A 23,717-nucleotide genomic window follows, 5' to 3' on the forward strand; every position below is an offset into this window, starting at 1 on the left:
GGGTTGCTGCCTAAGTTCCCTTTGTATTGTGAATCTTTTATGATATCGAAAATTCGTTACCGGCTGAATCAGCTGTTTACAGTTTTACCATAGTTTTAACAGTGTTATCATGATATGTGATATATGTCATTTTCCGGACTTTTGATCGATGGAGAAACGTTTCAGTATTGTTTTTTTTTCGTGTGGCCGTCCGTCATGTTATTCGTTATTCGTATGAGAACGAACACATATGAAACTTTGCTTTCGACAATTTTGAATAAAACTTAACTGTTCACATTTACTTAGGAGCTCAATTAAGCAGAGGAAGTAAGGCAGCAACCATTTGATTTTCTGGGGGGGGGGGGGGGGGTTGCTGCCTAAGTTCCCTTTGTATTGTGAATCTTTTATGATATCGGAAATTCGTTACCGGCTGAATCAGCTGTTGGAATATTTTTTTAACGTCTCCCGATCGTACGAGAACAACAATGTCATTATGGTCAATGCCTTAGTAGTTTAACACTCCCATTCGTTGTAGCAGGGACTTTCTATACTAAGTATATACTAGTATAGAAATATTATCTGATTGTAGTTATATACATGTCTGTTCAGCTTTCAACAATATTGAAATTAAAGGTCCTCGATAAAAAGAATATCTTGCGTTCTATGATCTTGCTTTATATGTTTTTTTAACTTACCAGTTTGATTTCTAACAAAATAATCTTTAAATACAGATAATAATTGTTTGCATAAAAATTGCTTCCAGGATCCAGCAATACTGATGGAAATCGAAGGAAAACGGGTCATTTTTAGCCACTGATTTTATTGAGAGAAAACCAAAAAAATCCGCGGTCACGATGTCTTTAATGTTAATAAGTATAGGCCAAAGTACGGCCTTCAGGACGGAGCCTTCGCTCACCCCGAACAGCAACCTCAGCTTGTTTTTGCATAAAAATTGCTTCAAGTTTCAAGCAATACTGATGTTTCCTAAAGTAAGGAAAAAGGGTCATTTTTAGCCATTTTACTGAGAGAAAAAAATCGGCGGGGGGCTGCGTCCCCAACCACCTAATCTTGAGGACCTCAATCGGCGGCCTCCAAACCCCTGCCTCCCCTGAATTCAAACCCTAGTTACGGCCCTGCCTGTTTTAATTATCCGGCTATCTTCATGACATTTAGATAAATCACATTTGGTGAATCCTGATTACAATGTTTTTTTATGCATACATATCTGAGATTTCTGTAACACATCTCAGAAACACATGTAGACTATAAATACATTTTTACTGAAATTACTCAGTTAAAAAAAATATAGTCCTAATCCAGAATCAAACAAGCACACAGTTAAATCCGGAATATTTTCCTACGTTGAATCTAAAGTTACTTTCAACAGAGCCCGTGCAATCAATGAGGAAACCCCGTTCCGGTCTTTTACACTTCCGCTCACCCACGGGGTAAGAAGCATGAACTGCTTCGCTCTAAAATATTACATCAAAATGCTTAATTCTTCCAATTAATTAAGAAAAATACATAACAAATATATTTGATATGACAAGAAATGTTTATTCTTCTCGATTACTTTCTCCCAAATGTCATAAAAATCAATAAACTAGACCACTTCAGTCAGAAATTTGTAACCTGTTACCTTTCAGCAAAATAAAAATACCAAGACTTTGAAAGCTACAGTGCCATATGGAATTGTAACCTAGCTGTGATTTCCACCTTTTGTCAGTTTAGATCAAACTCGTCTCGGCTATAGATGATGGTTTCATGTCCGTTTGCTCCAAAAAAACACATTTCACTTTACACGTTTGCAGGGGTCCCACATGTCTGCACCTACATGTACATTAATTGGTATTTGCCAAATTATGTGGTATAATTGTTATATGTTGGTGTAAAGTAATTATATAAGTGGCAAGCTTTGTTCTTGTTAGAGTAAAATTACTAAAAACGTAAGATTTTGAATAAAAAAAATCAAAGATAATTATTTTACAGCATGTAAGAAGTTTCAAAGCCTTTTGGAATCCTCTCTCTCGAACATGATTTGGAGATTAATGACTTAAGTCATATAAGTCCTTGATCATCATTACAAATGAATATTCCTCAACATTTATATATTTCGTCAAATTTAAAACATATTAGAACAGCAAAAGAAAACATGTTTACGTTTTGAGAATGTTGCGGTTTTTTTGGACATGTTTTTTTTATAACAATACACTTATTAAAGCATGATTATAAACAATACCAAACCTTTATTAAATAGTGTGAACAAAAATGGGTGCGAACATGCCTGGATTCCTATATGATATCCCTCATTAAATAATGTTTATTGGTACATGTATCTGAATGAATCCTTACAACACTGAAACGTACTGACCACTTCGTCTCTAGATGATTGGTTAAAAATTTTCAAACTAATAAGAGTTCAACCATGATGGCATTGAGAGTTTGATATTTTGTACACTCTGGGGAAGTTCTAGATCTGTATCTTGGAAGATCCACTGAAAATTCTCAAAAAGTGTGGATTGAAAAAATTGCCTCATCTGCTTATATCTAATAACCCCTTTGTTGTTTTTGATCAATTAGAATTGAAACAAGCATTCATTGAGTATAGCATGGCAATATACATGTAACATCCTATCGTAGTCCAAATAATTATGACGTCTGGCAAGGCTAATTTATTTTAGTCCTGGGACGCCTTCCTACGATGTCATAACGCCAAAGCCATTTTTTACGTCTGGAGTTTGAGAGCAAATTTTGGCGGGAACTTTGACACCTAATTTTAACAAGAAATTTTTATTGCCGGTTAGAAATTTTTACGTAGTTACAAAGTCCTACCTTTTATGTGCTTATTGATGTAAATTTTTCCAAAAAATATCCATAAGAAAGGATAAAACAAGATACCATTCCATTTGAAGTTGGGGAATATTTATTTTGTTTGGAAATGATTTCCCACAATTACCAACGACACACGACTTCCGGTGAATATAAAATTTAAAATCTGGTAAATTTTAATGGATCTGAATTTCCGGAACGTTCAATTTACATTATCCGGAAATTTGGGTCTGTCAAATTTTAACGGATTTTAAATTTTATATTCATCGGAAGTCACGTGTCGTTGGTAATTGTGGGAAATCATTTCCAAACAAAATAAATATAACCCCACTTCAAATGGAATCGTATCTTGTTTTATCCTTTCTTTTGGATATTTCTTGGAAAAATTTACTTCAATAAGCACAAAAAAGGTAGGACTTTGTAACCATGTTAAAATTAGGTGTCAAAGTTCCCCCCAAAATTTGCTCTCAAACTCAAGACGTAAAAAATGGCTTCAGCGTTATGACGTCGTAGGAAGGCGTCCCAGGAAAAAATTAAAATAGCCTTGCCAGACGTCATAATTATTTGGACTACGATAGGATGTTACATGTATATTGCCATGCTATACTCAATGAATGCTTGTTTCAATTCTAATTGATCAAAAACAACAAAGGGGTTATTAGATATAAGCAGATGTGGTGCAAGTGCCACTGAGACAACTCTCCATCTAAGTCACAATTATGAAAGCCGTACTTGAAATAGGTCATGGTGATCGCTGATTCCCCATCTGTTTTAAAGATTCATGTATGTTTTAACTTCTGAGTATATTAATACAACCATAAAAAGAAGTTCATAATAGAACTATTGCATAATTGTTGTTGCAGGTAAAATTTAAGAATGGCTGAAAGTTGGGATGAGCCAGCACCTGCTGTAGCAGAACTACCAGAGATAAAGTTGTTTGGTAAATGGTCATCTGATGATGTACAAGTCAGTGATATCAGTTTAACTGTAAGTTAGGTTTATATGAAATAATTAAGAGGTACAGTAAAAATGCTAATTACAGCCCTCAGTTTATCATACTAAAACAGTAGACTTGGCAGCCTATTTAGCACACATACGACCCAAAATTCTCTGTTGAAGGCTAATATGCAAACATAACTTTTTTATCCTGGGGACCATTTTAAAAATCCTTGTGGATTTGGCTCGATCCCATTAATTGTTTTCAAAATAGATTTTTATTGTTTTATATTAAGTATAGAATTCTATAAACCTGATCAACATCAAGTTGTAGTTAGAGGACACTCGATAGTTAACATATATATATGCAAAACTGTGTTTTTGTAACTTATGCGAGGGGAGGTGTGTTATTGCTGTATGAAATATATCTGCCAAATTCATTAATAGTCATATTAAATAGTTGTCCATTTGTAGGATTACATTGCTGTCAAAGAGAAATATGCTAAATATCTGCCCCACTCAGCTGGACGTTACCAGATGAAACGTTTCAGAAAGGCACAATGTCCAATCGTAGAAAGACTTGTCTGTTCCTTGATGATGCATGGAAGAAACAATGGCAAGAAACTCCTTGCCATGAGAATTGTTAAACATGCTTTTGACATAATTCATTTGCTGACTGGAGAGGTAAGAAACTGTCATTAACAATCATGACATGAGGGATGTGGCGTTAATTGTCATTTTCTATAACCTTGTATAAATTTTCAGTATATTTATGATTAGATAAAATACCAGAAGAAAACAAATGCTCACTTTAAAAAAAAAACTTAATGAAGTTAAAAGAGTCTAATAAAATAGGAAAACGTAAGGGGAAATAACCTGTACAACCACATGATAGTAATGATGATAGCAACTTGCCCTCTCTGATTGTGATGAGATCGTGTTCCAAGCTTGTACTTGCTTGTTCTCAACTGTGATACCTGTATGATTTAGAACTCATATCAGGAACTTGCTAGATGTTGCATGTTTTGTCTCTTATTGATTGATGGGAAGATGTGTCAGTACTAGCTATATAGTTGTTGATGATGCCTACAAAGACTATGATTTTCAAACTAAACATGCATTTGTAGGAATTGCTATTTTTGGACTGATGATTCTTTGATATTTTGATAGACCAATGTGCTCAGACTTTCACATAATTTGAGCAGTTGATATAGAAGTTTGATCTAAATTTCTTGGCATGATTTTAAATAATGTAATTCCCCTGGTTCTGGACTCTAAATTCAAAAAAATATACAGTGATGCTTTAAATTTAGACCTAGACATCAAAGATATTCTTGTTTCCTGCCTTTTAGACCTGACCTTTGACCCTACTTGTTTGATGAATTTGTGTTAAAGTTTTCTTTTTGGTCAGTTACCAATATAAAACTAATTTTTGTTTTCAATCGTTGATACCAGTAGCCTAAACTTAGTAAAGAAATGAAAATATCATAGTGATGATGATTTTAACTTGCCCTCTCTGATTGTGATGAGATCTTGTTAAATTTATGTACTCGCTTCTGAACTATGATTTAAAAACACTGAATTTTGGAATTGAAATATTTCTTGTCTGTTGACATACATGTATATTGTAATTTGAGTCAGGAACTAAAAACCTCTTCAAAACTATTTTAATGTTTTGTCTATACAGTGGAGAGGACTTTCATTAAATTAAAAAAAATAAGCATTTTTATAACGATAAAAGACTACTAAAAGTTTTTCTCATGTTGTGATGGTATCTTTTATGTGCTAGTATTTTAGTCATGAAATAGTCTGTCAAGTGTGTTTATTTGTCTTTTGGGTGTGAATTTGTTGGTCATATGTGATTATTTGTCAAATGTAAATGTTTTTGTCAAGATATTGTCGTCATGGGTGTTAAATTTGGTAACAATATTGTCAGTGGACAGGGTGTTAATTTTGTCATGATATTGTCATTTAATTCATACTTGTGTTTACTGGACTCTATAATTAAAAGAAAAACATTGATCGTTTAGTTTAGACCTAGAAAACAAAGGTATGCTTGTTTCCTGTTTCTCAAACTTCCCTCTTTTAGACCTTTGACCTTATTTGATGAATTTGCATTAAAGTTGTCTGAATCTTTGAAAAATAATTAAAGCAAATCTAAACATTTATCTCTGACTGGATAATTTCCAAAAGTTTTTGGTCAGTTACCAATATAAAACTTATTTTTGTTTTTTTCAATCATTGATACCAGTAGCCTAAACTTAGTAAAGAAATGATAATATCATAGTGATGATGATTTTAACTTGCCCTCTCTGATTGTGATGAGATCTTGTTAAATTTATGTACTCGCTTCTGAACTATGATTTAAAAACACTCTGAATTTTTGAATTGGAATATTTCTTGTCTGTTTACATATATTGTAATTTCAGTCAGGAACTAAAAACTCTTCAAAACTATTTTAATGTTTTGTCTATACAGTGGAGAGGACTTTCATTAAATTAAAAAAAATAAGCATTTTTATAACGATAAAAGACTACTAAAAGTTTTTCTCATGTTGTGATGGTATCTTTTTTGTGCTAGTATTTTAGTCATGAAATAGTCTGTCAAGTGTGTTAATTTGTCTTTTGGGTCTGAATTTGTTGGTCATATGTGATTATTTGTCAAATGTAAATGTTTTGTCAAGATATTGTCTTTTAATGGGTGTTGATTTTAGTAACAATATTGACTTGTCAGGGGACAGGGTGTTATTTTGGTCATTATATTGTCATTCAAATCATATTTGTGTTTATTGGACTCTATATATAATTAAAAGAAAATCATTGATCCTTTATACCTAGAAAACAAAGGTGTGCTTGTTTCCCCGTCTCTCAAACTTCCCTCTTTTAGACCTTTGACCCTATTTGATGAATTTGCATTAAAGTTGTCTGAATCTTTGAAAAATAAATAAAGCAAATTAAACATTTATCTCTCACTGGATAATTTTCAAAAGTTTTTGGACAGTTACCAATATAAAACTTATTTTTGTTTTCAATCGTTGATACCAGTAGCCTGAACTTAGTTAAGAAATGAAAATATCATAGTGATGATGATTTTAACTTGCCCTCTCTGAATGTGATGAGATCTTGTTAAATTTATGTACTCACTTCTGAACTATGATTTAAAAAAAAAAATTGTTGAATTCTGGTCCGAATGTCCGGTGTTTTTTTTTCATGGACTTTTCTAACATTCTAGCTAGCATAATTGCCAAACGATCTCAAATTCGTTTATTTTGTTCAACCGCTAGCTTTATGCAGAATATCGCCAACCAGTAATGTGTAAATCCGGGTAAAAACATATCTGACTGTCAGAAACAACAATGTATGCCATCATTGGCACAACCGGAAATGTAAATAAAACCGGATCAGATTCTGGGAACGGATAAGGATAATTCCGGGTTTGCCTATTTAAATACAATAAATGAATAAAAATCCAAGCAGATCACAAAATTTAGCTATGAAATATAAACACTAGAATTGAAAACCAAAAGATATATGAAAAAGAAAGAAGAAACAGGAAATAATATTTTATACAGAAACTCTAAATTATGTTTAGTTCACAAACATTGTCAAAATCCAATAAAATGGGACATTACTCTTCACTGAAATGCATTCAAGCAATTGTGCACAACTTTCATAACAATATACCCTCTTGTTACATCATTTTGTTTTAATTTGTGCATTTTGGGGAAGAGTAGGGCACAACAAAGTCATATGTTTGTTGTTTTTTGTTGGATAATATATAACTCGAATAATTCAAGCCCTTTCGCTGTCCAATTTTCTCCCACACGAGGGCTTGAACTCCTTGTGATCATTGGCCGCGTGAGAGAGCCAATCAGCGGCGATCAGGATATGAGTCTGCGCAACTCTCTTGAAATTGTCTTACCAAACACGTGTGTTCAATTAACACAAATCCGATAATAATTAATTAACATCAATTAACATCAGTTTACATCATTTATCATCAATTAACATCCGGAACTCCTCCTTCTTTAGCTGCCAATTTAAATCAAAATTCCCATATTGCAAAGCGGTGTGAATTTTCCGGTTGACGGTCTTGATCGAGGAAGACGTTCAGGCGATAATGTAGCCTTCGTAGATCAGCGGAATATAACAACTGAATTATTCGGGTTAGATAATATACAATTAGATGTAAAAAAAAATTGGTCTGGTAAAATTTCATTCGGTCTGGTAAATCTAGGATGCTTACCAGAACGAATGTCCTGTAAAAATAAAATTCAATCGTGTAGTCTGATACACTGGAGAGGACTTTCATTAATTAAAAAAAAATAGCATTTTTTTAACGAGAAAATACTGCTTAAAGTTGTTCTCATGTCATGATGCCATCTTTTATATATGTGCTAGTATTTTAGTCATGAAATAGTCTGTCAAGTGTGTTTATTTGTTTTTTGGGTCTGAATTTATTGGTCATATGTGACTATTTGTCAAATGTAAATGTTTTTGTCAAGATATTGTCGTCATGGGTGTAAATTTTGGTAACAATATTGACATTAAAGTTGTCTGAATCTTTGAAAAATAAATAAAGCAAATTAAACATTTATCTCTCACTGGATAATTTTCAAAAGTTTTTGGACAGTTACCAATATAAAGCTAATTTTTGTTTTCAATCGTTGATACCAGTAGCCTGAACTTAAGTAAAGAAATTAAAATATCATAGTGATGATGATTTTAACTTGCCCTCTCTGATTGTGATGAGATCTTGTTAAATTTATGTACTCACTTCTGAACTATGATTTAAAAACACTGAATTTTTTAATTGGAATATTTCTTGTTTGTTGACATATATTGTAATTTCAGTTAGAAACTAGAATTTTTATAACGAGAAAAAAATGGTTAAAGTTTTTCTCGTGTTGTGATGATATCTTTTATGTGCTAGTATTTTAGTCATGAAATAGTCTGTCAAGAGTGTTTATTTGTCTTTTGGGTAGAATGTATTGGTCATATGTGAATATTTTTGAAATGTAAATGTTTTTGTCAAGATATTGTCTTGTCGTGGGTTTTATTTTAGTAACAAAATGGACTTGTCAGTGGACAGGGTGTTAATTTTGTCATGATATTGTCATTTAAGTCATACTTGTGCTTACTGGACTCTATAATTAAAAATTAAAAAATTATCCTTTAGACCTAGAAAACAAAGGTGTGCTTGTTTCCTGCCTCTCAAACTTTCCTCTTTTAGACCTTTGACCCTATTTGATGAATTTGCAAGAAAAGGGTCTGAATAATCTCAAACATTTAAGTCCTGACTGGATAATTTTCAAAAGTTTTTAGTCAGTTACCAATATAAAACTAATTTTTATGCCCCATTTATGGGCATTATGTTTTCTGGTCTGTGCGTTCTTCTGTCCGTTCGTCCCGCTTCAGGTTAAAGTTTTTGGTTGAGGTCAGGTTTAAGTTTTTGGTTGAGGTAGTTTTTGATGAAGTTGAAGTCCAAGCAATTTGAAACTTAGTAACATGTTCCCTATAATATAATCTTTCTAATTTTAATGCCAAATTAGAGATTTTATCCCATTTTCATGGTCCACTGAACATAGAAAATGATGGTGCAGATGGGGCATCTGTACTTCGGACACATTCTTGTTGTTTTAAATCATTGATACCAGTAGCCTAAAACTTCAGTAAAGAAATGAAAATATCATAGTGATGATGATTTTAACTTGCCCTCTCTGATTGTGATGAGATCTTGTTAAATTTATGTACTCACTTCTGAACTATGATTTTAAAACCCTCTGAATTTTGGAATTGGAATATTTCTTGTCTGTTGACATATATTGTAATTTCAGTCAGAAACTAAAAACTCTTCAAAACTGTTTTAATGTTTTGTCTATACAGTGGAGAGGACTTTCATTAATTCAAAAAAAGTAGCATTTTTATAATGAGAAAATACTGGTTAAAGTTTTTCTCATGTTGTGATGGTATCTTTTATGGGCTAGTATTTTAGTCTTGAAAAAGTCTGTCAAGTGTGTTTATTTGTCATTTGGGTCTGAATTTATTGGTCATATGTGAATATTTGTCAAATGTTAATGTTTTTGTCAAGATATTGTTGTCATGGGTGTTATTTTAGTAACAAAATGGACTTGTCAGGGGACAGGGTGTTAATTTTGTCATGATATTGTCATTTAAGGTAGCACAATACAAAGATTTTTCATCCCCAATTAGACACCTTTAAATTGATATAATTCCACTCATCTTCCTTTAAATTTTATAAATGAGGTACCAAAAGAAAGAAGAAGGATTAATCTTTCTTCTTTCTTTTGGTACCTCATTTATAAAATATAAAGAAGGATGAAATGAATTACATCAGTTTAAAGTTGTCTGATTGGGAGTGAAAATATCTTTGTATTGTGCTACCTTAAGTCATACTTGTGTTTACTGGACTCTATAATTAAAAAGAAAAACATTTATCCTTTAGACCTAGAAAACAAAGGTCTGCTTGTTTCCTGTCCCTCTTTTAGACCTTTGACCCTATTTGATGAATTTGCATTAAATAAAATTGAGAAAGGAAATGGGGAATGTGTCAAAGCGACAACAACCCGACCATAGAGCAGACAACAGCCCAAAGCCACCAATGGGTCGGGTCTTCAATGTAGCGAGAGAAACTCCTGCACCCGAAAGAGTCCTTCAGCTGGCCCCTTAAAAAATGTATACTAGTACAGTGATAATGGACGTCATACTAAACTCCAAATTATACACAAGAAACTAAAATTAAAAATCATACAAGACTTACAAAGGCCAGAGGCTCCTGACTTGGGACAGGTGCAAAATTGCGGCAGGGTTAAACATGTTTATGAGATCTCAAGCCTCCCCTTATACCTCTAGCCGATGTAGAAAAGTAAAAACATAACAATATGCACATTGTCGGAATCTTTGAAAAATAAATAAAGCAAATTTAAACATTTTACTCTGACTGGATAATTTTCAAAAGTTTAAGTCAGTTACCAATATAAAACTTAATTTTTGTTTTCAATCGTTGATACCAGTAGCCTGAACTTAAGGAAATAAATGAAAATATCATAGTGATGATGATTTTAACTTGCCCTCTCTGATTGTGATGAGATCTTGTTAAATTTATGTACTCACTTCTGAACTATGATCTAAAAACACTCTGAATTTTAGAATTGGAATATTTCTTGTCTGTTGACATACATTGTAATTTCAGTCAGGAACTAAAAACTCCTTAAAACTGTTTTAATGTTTTGTCTATACAGTGGAGAGAAGTTTCATTGATTAAAAAAAACAAGCATTTTATAACGAGAAAATACTGCTTAAAAGTTTTTCTCATGTCATGATGCTGTCTTTTATCTGCTAGTATTTTAGTCATGAAATAGTCTGTCAAGTATGTTTATTTGTCTTTTGGGTCAGAATTTATTGGTCACATGTGATTATTTGTCAAATGTTAATGTTTTTGTCAAGATATTGTCGTCATGGGTGTTAATTTTGGTAACAATATTGTCAGTGGACAGGGTGTTAATTTTGTCATGATATTGTCTTTTAATTCATACTTGTGTTTACTGGACTCTATAATTAAAAGAAAAACATTGATTGTTTAGTTTAGACCTAGAAAACAAAGGTATGCTTGTTTCCTGTTTCTCAAACTTCCCTCTTTTAGACCTTTGACCTTATTTGATGAATTTGCATTAAAGTTGTCTGAATCTTTGAAAAATAATCAAAGCAAATCAAACATTTATCTCTGACTGGATAATTTTCAAAGGTTTTTGGTCAGTTACCAATATAAAACTTATTTTTGTTTTTTCAATCGTTGATACCAGTAGCATAAACTTAGTAAAGAAATGATATCATAGTGATGATGATTTTAACTTGCCCTCTCTGATTGTGATGAGATCTTGTTAAATTTATGTACTCACTTCTGAACTATGATTTAAAAACACTCTGAATTTTTGAATTGGAATATTTCTTGTCTGTTGACATATATTGTAATTTCAGTCAGGAACTAAAATTTCTTCAAAACTATTTTAATGTTTTGTCTATACAGTGGAGAGGACTTTTGTAAAAATAAAAAAAATAAGCATTTTTATAACGATAAAAGACTGCTAGAAGTTTTTCTCATGTTGTGATGGTATCTTTTATGTGCTAGTATTTTAGTCAAAAAATGGTCTGTCAAGTGTGTTTATTTGTCTTTTCACTCTTTTGGGTGTGAATTTGTTAGTCATATGTGATTATTTGTCAAATGTTTTTGTCAAGATATTGTCTTGTCATGGGTGCTAATTTTGGTAACAATATTGACTTGTCAGGGGACAGGGTTTTTCTTTTGGTCATGATATTGTCATTTAAGTCATACTTGTGTTTACTGGACTCTATAATAAAAGAAAAACATTGATCCTTTAGACCTAGAAAACAAAGGTGTGCTTGTTTCCCCGTCTCTCAAACTTCCCTCTTTTAGACCTTTGACCCTATTTGATGAATTTGCATTAAAGTTGTCTGAATCTTTTAGAAAACTAAAGAAACAGCAAATCAGTGATCTCAAACATTTATCTCTGACTGGATAATTTTCAAAAGTTTTTGGTCATTTACCAATATAAAACTATTTTTTTGTTTTCAATTGTTGATACCAGTAACCTGAACTTAAGTAAAGAAATGACAATATCATAGTGATGATGATTTTAACTTGCCCTCTCTGATTGTGATGAGATCTTGTTAAATTTATGTACTCACTTCTGAACTATGATTTAAAAACACTCTGAATTTTAGAATTTGAATATTTCTTGTCTGTTTACATATATTGTAATTTCAGTCAGGAACTAAAAACTTGAAAACTATTTTAATGTTTCGTCTATACAGTGGAGAGGACTTTCATTAATTAAAAAAAACAAGTATTTTTATAACGAGAAAATACTGCTGAAAGTTGTTCTTATGTCATGATGCTATCTTTTATGTGCTAGTATTTTAGTCATGATATAGTTTGTCAAGTGTATTTATTTGTCCTTAGGGTCTGAATTTATTGGTCATATATATATCAGTGTTCTAGGATTTTTTTGGCAACTTGACTTACCACGGGTAAGATCAATAAAAAAATTACTTACCCACATCTAAAAGTTAAATCCGCCAACCAATGCGGACCGCGCTTTGCGCCGTCCGCTGCGGCTTGCCGCCCTTATGGCCGGGGGTCTGGGGGCCGCTCACGGCCCCCAGAAGCTCTGGGGTAAATGATGCAAAATCCTGCATTCTAGCCATTTCCTGGCACCTTTTTCATGCTTCAGAAAGTACCCTTTTTTGTGATGTCAAATGATGTTTTGTATGAAGCAATGATGACTAAGTGTATTGAAAAGTATTTGAAATATATGGCTTAATTGTAACTATATACCTATACCACCAGAAAAGTACATTGAACTATAACAGTACTTCACTGACTTTCATACCAATAATCCACTGTAAAAAAAATAAGGGACTTACATGCAACTCTTTTTAAAAATCAGACATGCTCTTTATAAAATACTGAATATTTTTCAGGCCGATTCACTGAACATTAATGATTAAGGATAAGTCATTTGTTGCACATAGATTTTAAATTTAAAAACTTTTATGACATGCTTTAAATTATATGTTGTGAAGTTTGTCTGAACAAAGCTGGATTCGGATACGATTGAATTTTGTACAAAATTTAAAAAAAACGATTTCTTACTAAATTTGACAAATATGTTATAGTTATTACTATGTCATTTATTAAGAGCTATAATAAATGCAACCTGTAAGTTTATTTTCCTCCGATGACAAGAAAAAAAATCGTTTATGTCCCGATTTAAGCACCAGTTATCAATCCTGATTTTACCGACACCGTGACCGACTTTTAGAATGATAGAAGAATGTGGTCTCTTTTGCGCTTGATTACACCTTTTATCAAAGTTTTTTCTCGTGATTTAATAAAAATAAAAAGCAGATATGGCATGTATGGGAAAATTGAAGAGGACCGGGAAATTTCAAGAGTTTTTTGGCTTCCCCGAACTTGAAAATTGACTTACCACCGGGTGACAAAGGCTAAAAAATGACTTACCCGTTGTCCTAATCCACTTACCCCGGGTAACGGGTAATGGGAATCCTAGAACACTGTATATATGTGAATTTTTGTCAAATGTAAATGTTTTTGGAGTTGAGGTCCTAACAGTTTAGGAATTAGGGGCCAAAAGGGGGCCCAATTAAGCATTATTCTTGGTTTTCGCACCTTAACTTTAGTATAAGTAAATGGAAATCTATGAAATTTTGACACAAGGTTTATGACCATAAAGGGAAGGTTTGGTTTGATTTTGGGAGTTTTTGGGAGCTCTTTGACTGTTTTCAATCGTTGATACCAGTAGCCTTAACTTAAGTAAAAAAAAGAAAATATCATAGTGATGATGATTTTAACTTGCCCTCTCTGATTGTGATGAGATCTTGTTAAATTTATGTACTCACTTCTGAACTATGATTTAAAAATACTCTGAATTTTAGAATTTGAATATTTCTTGGCTGTTTACATATATTGTAATTTCAGTCAGGAACTAAAAATTCTCCAAAACTATTTTAATGTTTTGTCTATACAGTGGAGAGGACTTTCATTAAATTCAAAAAAATAAGCATTTTTATAAAGAGAAAATACTTGTAGGGGGACAGGGTTTTTCTTTTGGTCATGATATTGTCATTTAAGTCATACTTGTGTTTACTGGACTCTATAATTAAAAGAAAAACATTGATCGTTTAGACCTAGAAAACAAAGGTGTGCTTGTTTCCCCGTCTCTCAAACTTCCCTCTTTTAGACCTTTGACCCTATTTGATGAATTTGTATTGAATTTGTCTGGATCTTTGAAAAATAAATATAGCAAATCTAAACATTTATCTCTGACTGGATAATTTCCAAAAGTTTTTGGTCAGTTACCAACATAAAACTATTTTTTTTGTTTTCAATCATTGATACCAGTAGCCTGAACTTAAGTAAAAAAAAATCAAATATCATAGTGATGATGATTTTAACTTGCCCTCTCTGATTGTGATGAGATCTTGTTAAATTTATGTACTCACTTCTGAACTATGATTTAAAAACACTCTGAATTTTTGAATTGGAATATTTCTTGTCTGTTGACATATATTGTAATTTCAGTCAGGAACTAAAAACTCGTCAAACTATTTAAATGTTTTGTCTATACAGTGGAGAGGACTTTCATTAAAAAAAAATTAGCAGTTTTACATTAAATGTGAAAATTCTGCTCAAAGTTTTTCTCATGTTGTGATGGTATCTTTTATGTGCTAGTATTTTAGTCATGAAATAGTCTGTCAAGTGTGTTTATTTGTCTTTTGGCTCTGAATTTATTGGTTATATTTGATTATTTGATAAATGTAAAAGTTTTTGTCAAGATATTGTCTTGTCATGGGTGTTGATTTTAGTAACAATATTGACTTGTCAGGGGACAGGGTTTTTCTTTTGGTCATGATATTGTCATTTAAGTCATACTTGTGTTTACTGGACTCTATAATTAAAAGAAAAACATTGATCCTTTAGACCTAGAAAACAAAGGTGTGCTTGTTTCCCCGTCTCTCAAACTTCCCTCTTTTAGACCTTTGACCCTATTTGATGAATTTGCATTAAAGTTGTCTGAATCTTTGAAAAATAAATAAAGCAAATCCAAACATTTATCTCTGACTGGATAATTTTCAAAATTGTTTGGTCAGTTACCGATATAAAACTATTTTTTTGTTTTCAATTGTTGATACCAGTAGCCTGAACTTAAGTAAAGAAATGAAAATATCATAGTGATGATGATTTTAACTTGCCCTCTCTGATTGTGATGAGATCTTGTTAAATTTATGTACTCACTTCTGAACTATTATTTAAAAACACTCAGAAATTTTCTTGTCTATATGATATATATTGTAACTTCAGTCAGGAACTAAAAACTCTTCAAAACTATTTTAATGTTTTGTCTACAGTGGAGGGGACTTTCATTAAATTAAAACAAAAATAGCATTTTTATAACAAGAAAATACTGCTTAAAGTTTTTCTCATTGTCATGATGCTATCTTTTATATACTAGTATTTTAGTCATTAAATAGTCTTGTCAAGTTTGTTTATTTGTCTTTTGGGTCTAAATTTGTTGGTCATATGTGAATATTTGTTCAACGTAAAAGTTTTTGTCAAGATATTGTCTTGTCAGACTTAAATTAAAATATTGTTTGTTTGCCCTTTACCGACCGACCCTATCAATTCGTTCCGCCTGAAAATCTTTTATTTGTATTTACCAGCAAGATTTTATTTTATTTTATCTTTTCGTTCCTACCAAAAATCTTATATTTGTATTTCCCGCTCAGAACTTTTTTACCGGAATCCTCGGGTTTTATCTTTACCGTATAAGGTCTAGTCCGTTTGGTATCTCGTGAGCGTTTGACATGAACACTTGCATTTAGAGTTTCAAAGCATTTGTTTGAAATTGATGTTGAACGCTTTGAGAAAACATGATGATATGACGTTAGCTGCGAAAACGTAGCTCTTAAGGTCCTTTTGATGATTTTTATACGACCGCAAAATTTGAAAAATTTTTCGTCGTATATTGCTATCACGTTGGCGTCGTTGTCTGCGTCGTCGTCGTCCGAATACTTTTAGTTTTCGCACTCTAACTTTAGTAAAAGTGAATGGAAATCTATGAAATTTTAACACAAGGTTTATGACCACAAAAGGAAGGTTGGTATTGATTTTGGGAGTTTTGGTCCCAACATTTTAGGAATTGTCCAAAAAGGGCCCAAATAAGCATTTTCTTGGTTTTCGCACTATAACTTTAGTTTAAGTTAATAGAAATCTATGAAATTTTGACACAAGGTTTATGACCACAAAAGAACGGTTGGGATTGATTTTGGGAGTTTTGGTTTCAACAGTTTAGGAATTAGGGGCCAAAAAAGGGCCCAAATAAGCATTATTCTTGGTTTTCGCACAATAACTTTAGTTTAAGTAAATAGAAATCAATGAAATTTAAACACAATGTTAATGACTACAAAAGGAAGGTTGGTATTGATTTTGGGAGTTTAGGTCCCAACAGTTTAGGAATTAGGGGCCAAAAAGGGACCCAAATAAGCATTTTTCTTGGTTTTCGCACCATAACGTTAGTATAAGTAAATAGAAATCTATGAAATTTAAACACAAGGTTCATGACCATAAAAGGAAGGTTGGTATTGATTTTGGGAGTTTTGGTCCCAACAGAATAAGGGGCCCAAAGGGTCCAAAATTAAACTTTGTTTGATTTCATCAAAATTGAAGAATTGGGGTTCTTTGATATGCCGAATCTAACTGTCATGACTGTGTATGTAGATTCTTAACTTTTGGTCCCATTTTCAAATTGGTCTACATTAAGGTCCAAAGGGTCCAAAATTAAACTTAGTTTGATTTTGACAAAAAATGAATCAGTTAGGTTCTTTGATATGCTGAATCTAAAAATGTACTTAGATTCTTGATTATTGACCCAGTTTTCAAGTTGGTCCAAATCGGGGTCCAAAATTAAACTTTGTTTGATTTCATCAAAAATTGAATAAATGGGGTTCTTTGATATACCAAATCTAACTGTGTATGTAGATTCTTCATTTTTGGTCCTGTTTTCAAATTGGTCTACACTAAAGTCCAAAGGGTCCAAAATTAAACTTAGTCTGATTTTAACAAAAATTGAAATCTTGGGGTTCTTTGATATGCTGAATCCAAAAATGTACTTAGATTTTTTATTATGGGCCCAGTTTTCAAGTTGGTCCAAATCAGGATCTAAAATTATTATATTAAGTATTGTGCAATAGCAAGTCTTTTCAATTGCACAGTATTGCGCAATGGCAAGAAATATCTAATTGCACAATATTGTGAAATAGCAAAATTTTTTTTAATTAGAGTTATCTTTCTTTGTCCAGAATAGTAAGCAAAAAATATCTAATTGCAAAATATTGTGCAATAGCAAGATTTTTTTTTAATTGGAGTTATCTTTCTTTGTTCAGAATCAACTTAAATCTTTGCTATATACAATATACAATGTATATTCACTTTTTACTACCAACTGATAAATTAAAATAATCTTTACCATTCAGTGATAACAAGCAGTTTTTTTACATCTTAATATTTTATGATGTATTTAAATGAGTAGTTATTGTTGCAAACTCCATTAGAAATTTTAATTGAGATTAGTTTTGGAATAAGGGAGAGGGGGATGTGATTAAAAAAATTGGGTTCAATTTTTCTCATTTGAAATTTCATAAATAAAAAAGAAAATTTCTTCAAACATTTTTTTTAAAGGATTAATATTCAACAGCATAGTGAATTGCTCTAAGAGAAAACAAAAATTTTAAGTTCATTAGAACACATTCATTCTGTGTCAGAAACCTATGCTGTGTCAACTATTTAATCACAATCCAAATTTAGAGCTGAATCCAGCTTGAATGTTGTGTCCATACTTGCCCCAACCGTTCAGGGTTCAACCTCTGCGGTCGTATAAAGCTACGCCCTGCGGAGCATCTGGTTGATATTTGCAGACCATAGATCTATGGCCAAAAAAAAAATCAAAGGACAATAGAGCTACGTTTTCGCAGCTAGATATGATGTACGTTACTCTATCTTTATATTTGAAGAGCAGGGTTCACTTACGAAAAAGTTCGTAACATACAAAATTATCAACGTGTGTACAAACTTTTTTGTAAACGGACGTTGTATTCTATGTACAGTAGGGATGGCCCTTTGTGATCCGTAGATCAGGATGATTATGTTAAAGATGCCTTCGACCAGCATTGCTGTATTATTTATATCTGACATGAACCAAAGGTGACAAAAGCCTGTAAAGTGGAGAACATTTGGCAGTAAAATCGCCCAAGTTTTCCAAACAGATCATTTATAAATTGCGATGTAGAATATGTACCCGAATGGAATAGACTACCAGACAATATTGTGTGTGCTAAGACAATTGATAGCTTTAAAACTTTGGTTGCTCTCACAACGTTGGATTAATTTTCCAGCGCCTCTCTCCCGTTGCCACTGATGCCATATATACTGGCCCTGCAACGTACTTATTCAGATTCAGAATTGAGTTCAAGTCTTGTAGCATTTTTATTGAAAACCCAGGCACACACGAAAATTTAAACACTCTAGGGACTTTTTCTACTAGTAATGTATCTCTGCCCGGACATATTTTACCAGGACAAAGTAATCGCTTATAATATACAGAAAACCTTTAGGTAGAGGTCAGCGTACAAGGTACGTAGTACAGAATATTAGTGCAAGTTAAAACTCTTCAAAGTTCCAGGCATATACACGTTGAAAATATGCGGCACAGCTCTATATTTTGATATTTAAAAACAAAGAAGTCTTGCATATGAATTAACTTCACATTCTATATGATATTTTTTTTTCAAAACTTCCTGGGACTATTATACTACTAATAATAGTCCCAGTCCCATCAACTTGTTAGCAAAAGCAAAACAGACAAAAATGACATTATCCAGACTTTGTATATTATGTTTCTTGTCACTTGTGTATACAATTTACTATGTTTGAATTTAAACCCGTCAGGGTTTCATGTTTTTTTGCAATATAAAATAAAATATTATACCTACCTGCCTACCCATGACAAAAAAATATACCGAGCCAAATTATTTTTTTTGGGAAAAAAATAAAATATTTTACCTACCTACCTACCCTGTTTCAAAACATAGGGTCGGAAAAGGGCAAACAAACAATATTTTAATTTAGGCCTCATGGGTGTTGATTTTAGTAACAATATTGACTTGTAGGGGGACAGGGTTTTTCTTTTGGTCATGATATTGTCATTTAAGTCATACTTGTGTTTACTGGACTCTATAATAAAAGAAAAACATTGATCCTTTAGACCTAGAAAACAAAGGTATGCTTGTTTCCTGTCCCTCTTTTAGACCTTTGACCCTATTTGATGAATTTGCATAAAAGTTGTCTGAATCTTTGAAAAATAAAATTAAGCAAATCTAAACATTGATCTCTGACTGGATAATTTTCAAAAGTTTTTGGTCAGTTACCAATATAAAACTAATTTTTGTTTTCACTCGTTGATACAAGTAGCCTGAACTTAAATATGAACTTAAATAAAGAAATAAAAATATCATAGTGATGATGATTTTAACTTGCCCTCTCTGATTGTGATGAGATCTTGTTAAATTTATGTACTCACTTCTGAACTATGATTTAAAAACATTCTGAATTTTTGAATTGGAATATTCTTGTCTGTTGACATATATTGTAATTTCAGTCAGGAACTAGAATATCTTCAAAACTGCTTTCATGTTTTGTCTATACAGTGAAGAGGACTTTCATTAATTCAAAAAAAACCAGGCATTTTTATAACGAGAAAAGACTGCTTAAAGTTTTTCTTTATGTCATGATGCTAGTATTTTAGTCATGAAATAGTCTGTCAAGTGTGTTTATTTGTCTTTTGACCCTATTTGATGAATTTTCATTAAAGTTGTCTGAATCTTTGAAAAATAATTGAAGCAAATCCAAACATTTATCTCTGACTGGATAATTTCCAAAAGTTTTTGGTCAGTTATAATTACTAATATAAAACTAATTTTTGTTTTCACTCGTTGATACCAGTAGCCTGAACTTAAGTAAAGAAATGAAAATATCATAGTGATGATGATTTTAACTTGCCCTCTCTGATTGTGATGAGATCTTGTTAAATTTATGTACTCACTTCTGAACTATGATTAAAAACACTCAGAAATTTTCTTGTCTATATGACATATATTGTTATATCAGTCGGGAACTAAAAACTCTTCAAAACTATTTTAATGTTTTGTCTACAGTTGAGAGGACTTCATTAAATTAAAACAAAAATAGCATTTTTATAACAAGAAAATACTGCTTAAAGTTTTTCTCATTGTCATGATGCTATCTTTTATGTGCTAGTAATTTACTCATTAAATAGTATTGTCAAGAGTGTTTATTTGTCTTTTGGGTCTGAATTTATTGGTCATATGTGAATATTTGTCAAACGTAAATGTTTTTGTCAAGATATTGTCTTGTCATGGGACAGGGTGTTAATTTTGGTCATTATATTGTCATTTAAGAAGTCATACTTGTGTTTACTGGACTCTATAATTAAAAGAAAAACATTGATCCTTTAGACCTAGAAAACAAAGGTGTGCTTGTTTCCCCGTCTCTCAAACTTCCCTCTTTTAGACCTTTGACCCTATTTGATTAATTAGCATTTAAGTTGTCTGAATCTGAAAAATTAAGATTAAAAAAAAGCAAATCCAAACATTTATCTGTGACTGGATAATTGTCAATAGTGTTCTATTATAAATGATTCCCATGTCCCAATATATAAGATTTGGATTGAAAAGCATCTCAAAACCTCGTTACTTTGATTACATATCAAAATACTGCAAGTGCCACCTTAACTAACAACAGACCTATGATCCTTAGCCAAGCAATGAAAATATCAGTTTTGATGATTTGAACTTGCCCTCTCTGATTGTGATGAGATCTTGTTCTAAATTTGTACTCATTTCTGAACTATGATTTAACATACAAATAATATTTGATATAAAGCCTTTTCTATTCATTATGTAGAAGAATAAGTAATGGCCTCATTTACTCACAGTGATATTGTTTGCCTCAAATTACAGCCAAAATTCGACCTTTTCCCCTAGAGAAAATTCCCAATTACTAAAAAAAATGGCTTAAAATTCCTCCCAAAAAGTTTTACATTTTCCCCAAACAGTGATGACATTGGTAGTAATGTTTGTAAATATTGTATTCATGTTATTATTTTGATATTAGAAAGCACTTTTGAGATCCGGTTTTCTAATCAGAATCATCATGGTGTTTGTAACACATGTAGTTTTCAATGCATTAAGTACCATCATTGCTTCTGTTTCTTTCCCCTCTCCGAAAAGTACCTTTCTGGTTGAAAATATCTGACAACCAAAATATACATGAAAAAAACAGTGCAAAAAGACAGCAAAGGTCAGCAATACCTCAGGGATGTGTTTAGAATAAAATATACAAATTTCCCAATTTCAATAAAAAATATGCATTTTTCCCAATAAAAAACGGTAGAGGTAGTTTTGAAAAAAGACAACAATATCACTGACTCATTTAGTCGATGATTGAAAGAAAGAAAAAGAAATTAAACAGTAACTGTAAAAAAAAAAAAAAAAAAAAAAAAAAAACAAGTTACTTTTCATATCATGATATGAAAAGTTAAGAAATGGGTCACCACTACACGGCAAATCTCAATTTTTTTTTTACAATAAATCTAATATTGAATAAATATCAACAGCCAAAGACTAAAAATATTAAATGGCTTGCAAAGTATCTTTCTGGAAACAGTGGTTCAGTATATAAAGATATTCTTGTATTGACTCCTAAATTATAATTCACAATATTTTGTAGAATCCTTTACAAGTGTTGGTGAATGCAATCATTAACAGTGGACCACGAGAAGATTCCACCAGAATTGGTCGTGCCGGTACAGTAAGACGTCAAGCTGTTGATGTGTCACCTCTAAGAAGAGTAAACCAGGCTATCTGGCTTCTATGTACTGGAGCCAGGGACACATCATTCAGAAATATTAAGACAATTGCTGAGTGTTTGGCTGATGAACTCATCAATGCTGCTAAGGTATTCACTAATGATTCATTGAATTTAACACCCATGTTTAAATTTATAACATGTATAATGTATACTGTTCTTTACTAAAAAAGTAAGACAGCACAAACTTTTATTTAAAAGCTCTTTTAGAATCAAAAGTATGAATCCTGGACAGGGATTCATTTCTCATCCACAAGATTGAGTAATTACTCTGTTTTATGTTGTATAATTTGGTTATAGAGAACAATAGACAGTAATAACAATATTACATTCTCGTTTAGCATGTATGGTGTATTGAAATGAATGCATAAAAAAATTAGTGAATTTTTACCCAATGACCCAATAGGAACAATATAAAAATTTATTTCTGCCTGTGATGCATAATAACATGAAATATTCAATTTATCCACACTATAAAAAACAAATATCATCAACTGAATTAAATGACAAATTTTAATAAAAACATATGATAGTTATGATGATATGAACTTGCCCTCTCTGATTGTGATGAGATCATGTTCCAAGCTTGTACTCGCTTGTTCTCAACTATCATATATACTTAAGAATTTTTAGCACTTCTCGTATAGATTGCATATAAATGAATGGAGATTTGGGCCTGACTGCAACACAACATAACTTGAAGTATAGAAAAATATAAGTTAACAGTATTTTTTTGAAAAGGAGAAGTGAAAGATATCAAAAGAACATGGTAAACAAAAAATGTTAAGAGACAAAACACAACATAAAAGACAATTACTAATCAACTTTTAACACGTGAAAGTTATTTCTTTATTTGTTACCTTCCCGAATTATAAAGGAAATAAAATCGCAACATTGACCTGAATTGATATTGACACTTAGTGCATGATATTGACACTTTGTGCATATGCTCAAAAACATTTGCATTGTTGGGTGTTTTTGTTTCTTTACAGATAAATTGTCTTAAGCTATATGGTTATGACTTTTTTATTTATTTTCAGGGATCATCTAATTCTCATGCTATTAAGAAGAAGGACGAGTTGGAACGTGTTGCTAAATCTAATCGTTAAGAGACTGTCAGATATCTCAGATGAAGTAAAAAAAAAAATGTGAAAAAAATCTTGTTCTTTATTACCTCGTTGCATATCATTTGATGATCGGAATGTTATGAAGTTGTACTGAAATGTTACTGTTAATTCAGAACTACATGTGTGCATTAATCATTGTTAATATTCATCATAGGCTTTTCAAAATGCACCTTCAATAGAAATGGTCAGAATCAGTAGAAAGCTAAATGTACAGATAACACATAGTAGGAGAGATAGAATTATAGCTCCAAAAACCAAAGTTCTGCTGATTGATGTCATAAAGTA

The 23,717-nt window shown here is 31.9% G+C and overlaps 1 protein-coding gene across 1 annotated transcript; it reads left to right on the plus strand.

The window, feature by feature from the left end:
* Positions 1-1,321: 1,321 nt before the first annotated feature.
* On the plus strand, positions 1,322-23,463 carry LOC139511521 (small ribosomal subunit protein uS7). Its single transcript, XM_071298315.1, has 5 exons — positions 1,322-1,427; positions 3,672-3,795; positions 4,219-4,428; positions 22,168-22,395; positions 23,346-23,463. Exons 2-5 carry the CDS (start codon positions 3,685-3,687, stop codon positions 23,412-23,414), a joined length of 618 nt encoding a protein of 205 aa, XP_071154416.1. The 5' UTR covers positions 1,322-1,427; positions 3,672-3,684; the 3' UTR covers positions 23,415-23,463.
* Positions 23,464-23,717: the final 254 nt, after the last annotated feature.

Source organism: Mytilus edulis, chromosome 2 (genome assembly GCF_963676685.1).
Source record: "Mytilus edulis chromosome 2, xbMytEdul2.2, whole genome shotgun sequence".
NCBI lineage: Eukaryota > Metazoa > Mollusca > Bivalvia > Mytilida > Mytilidae > Mytilus > Mytilus edulis.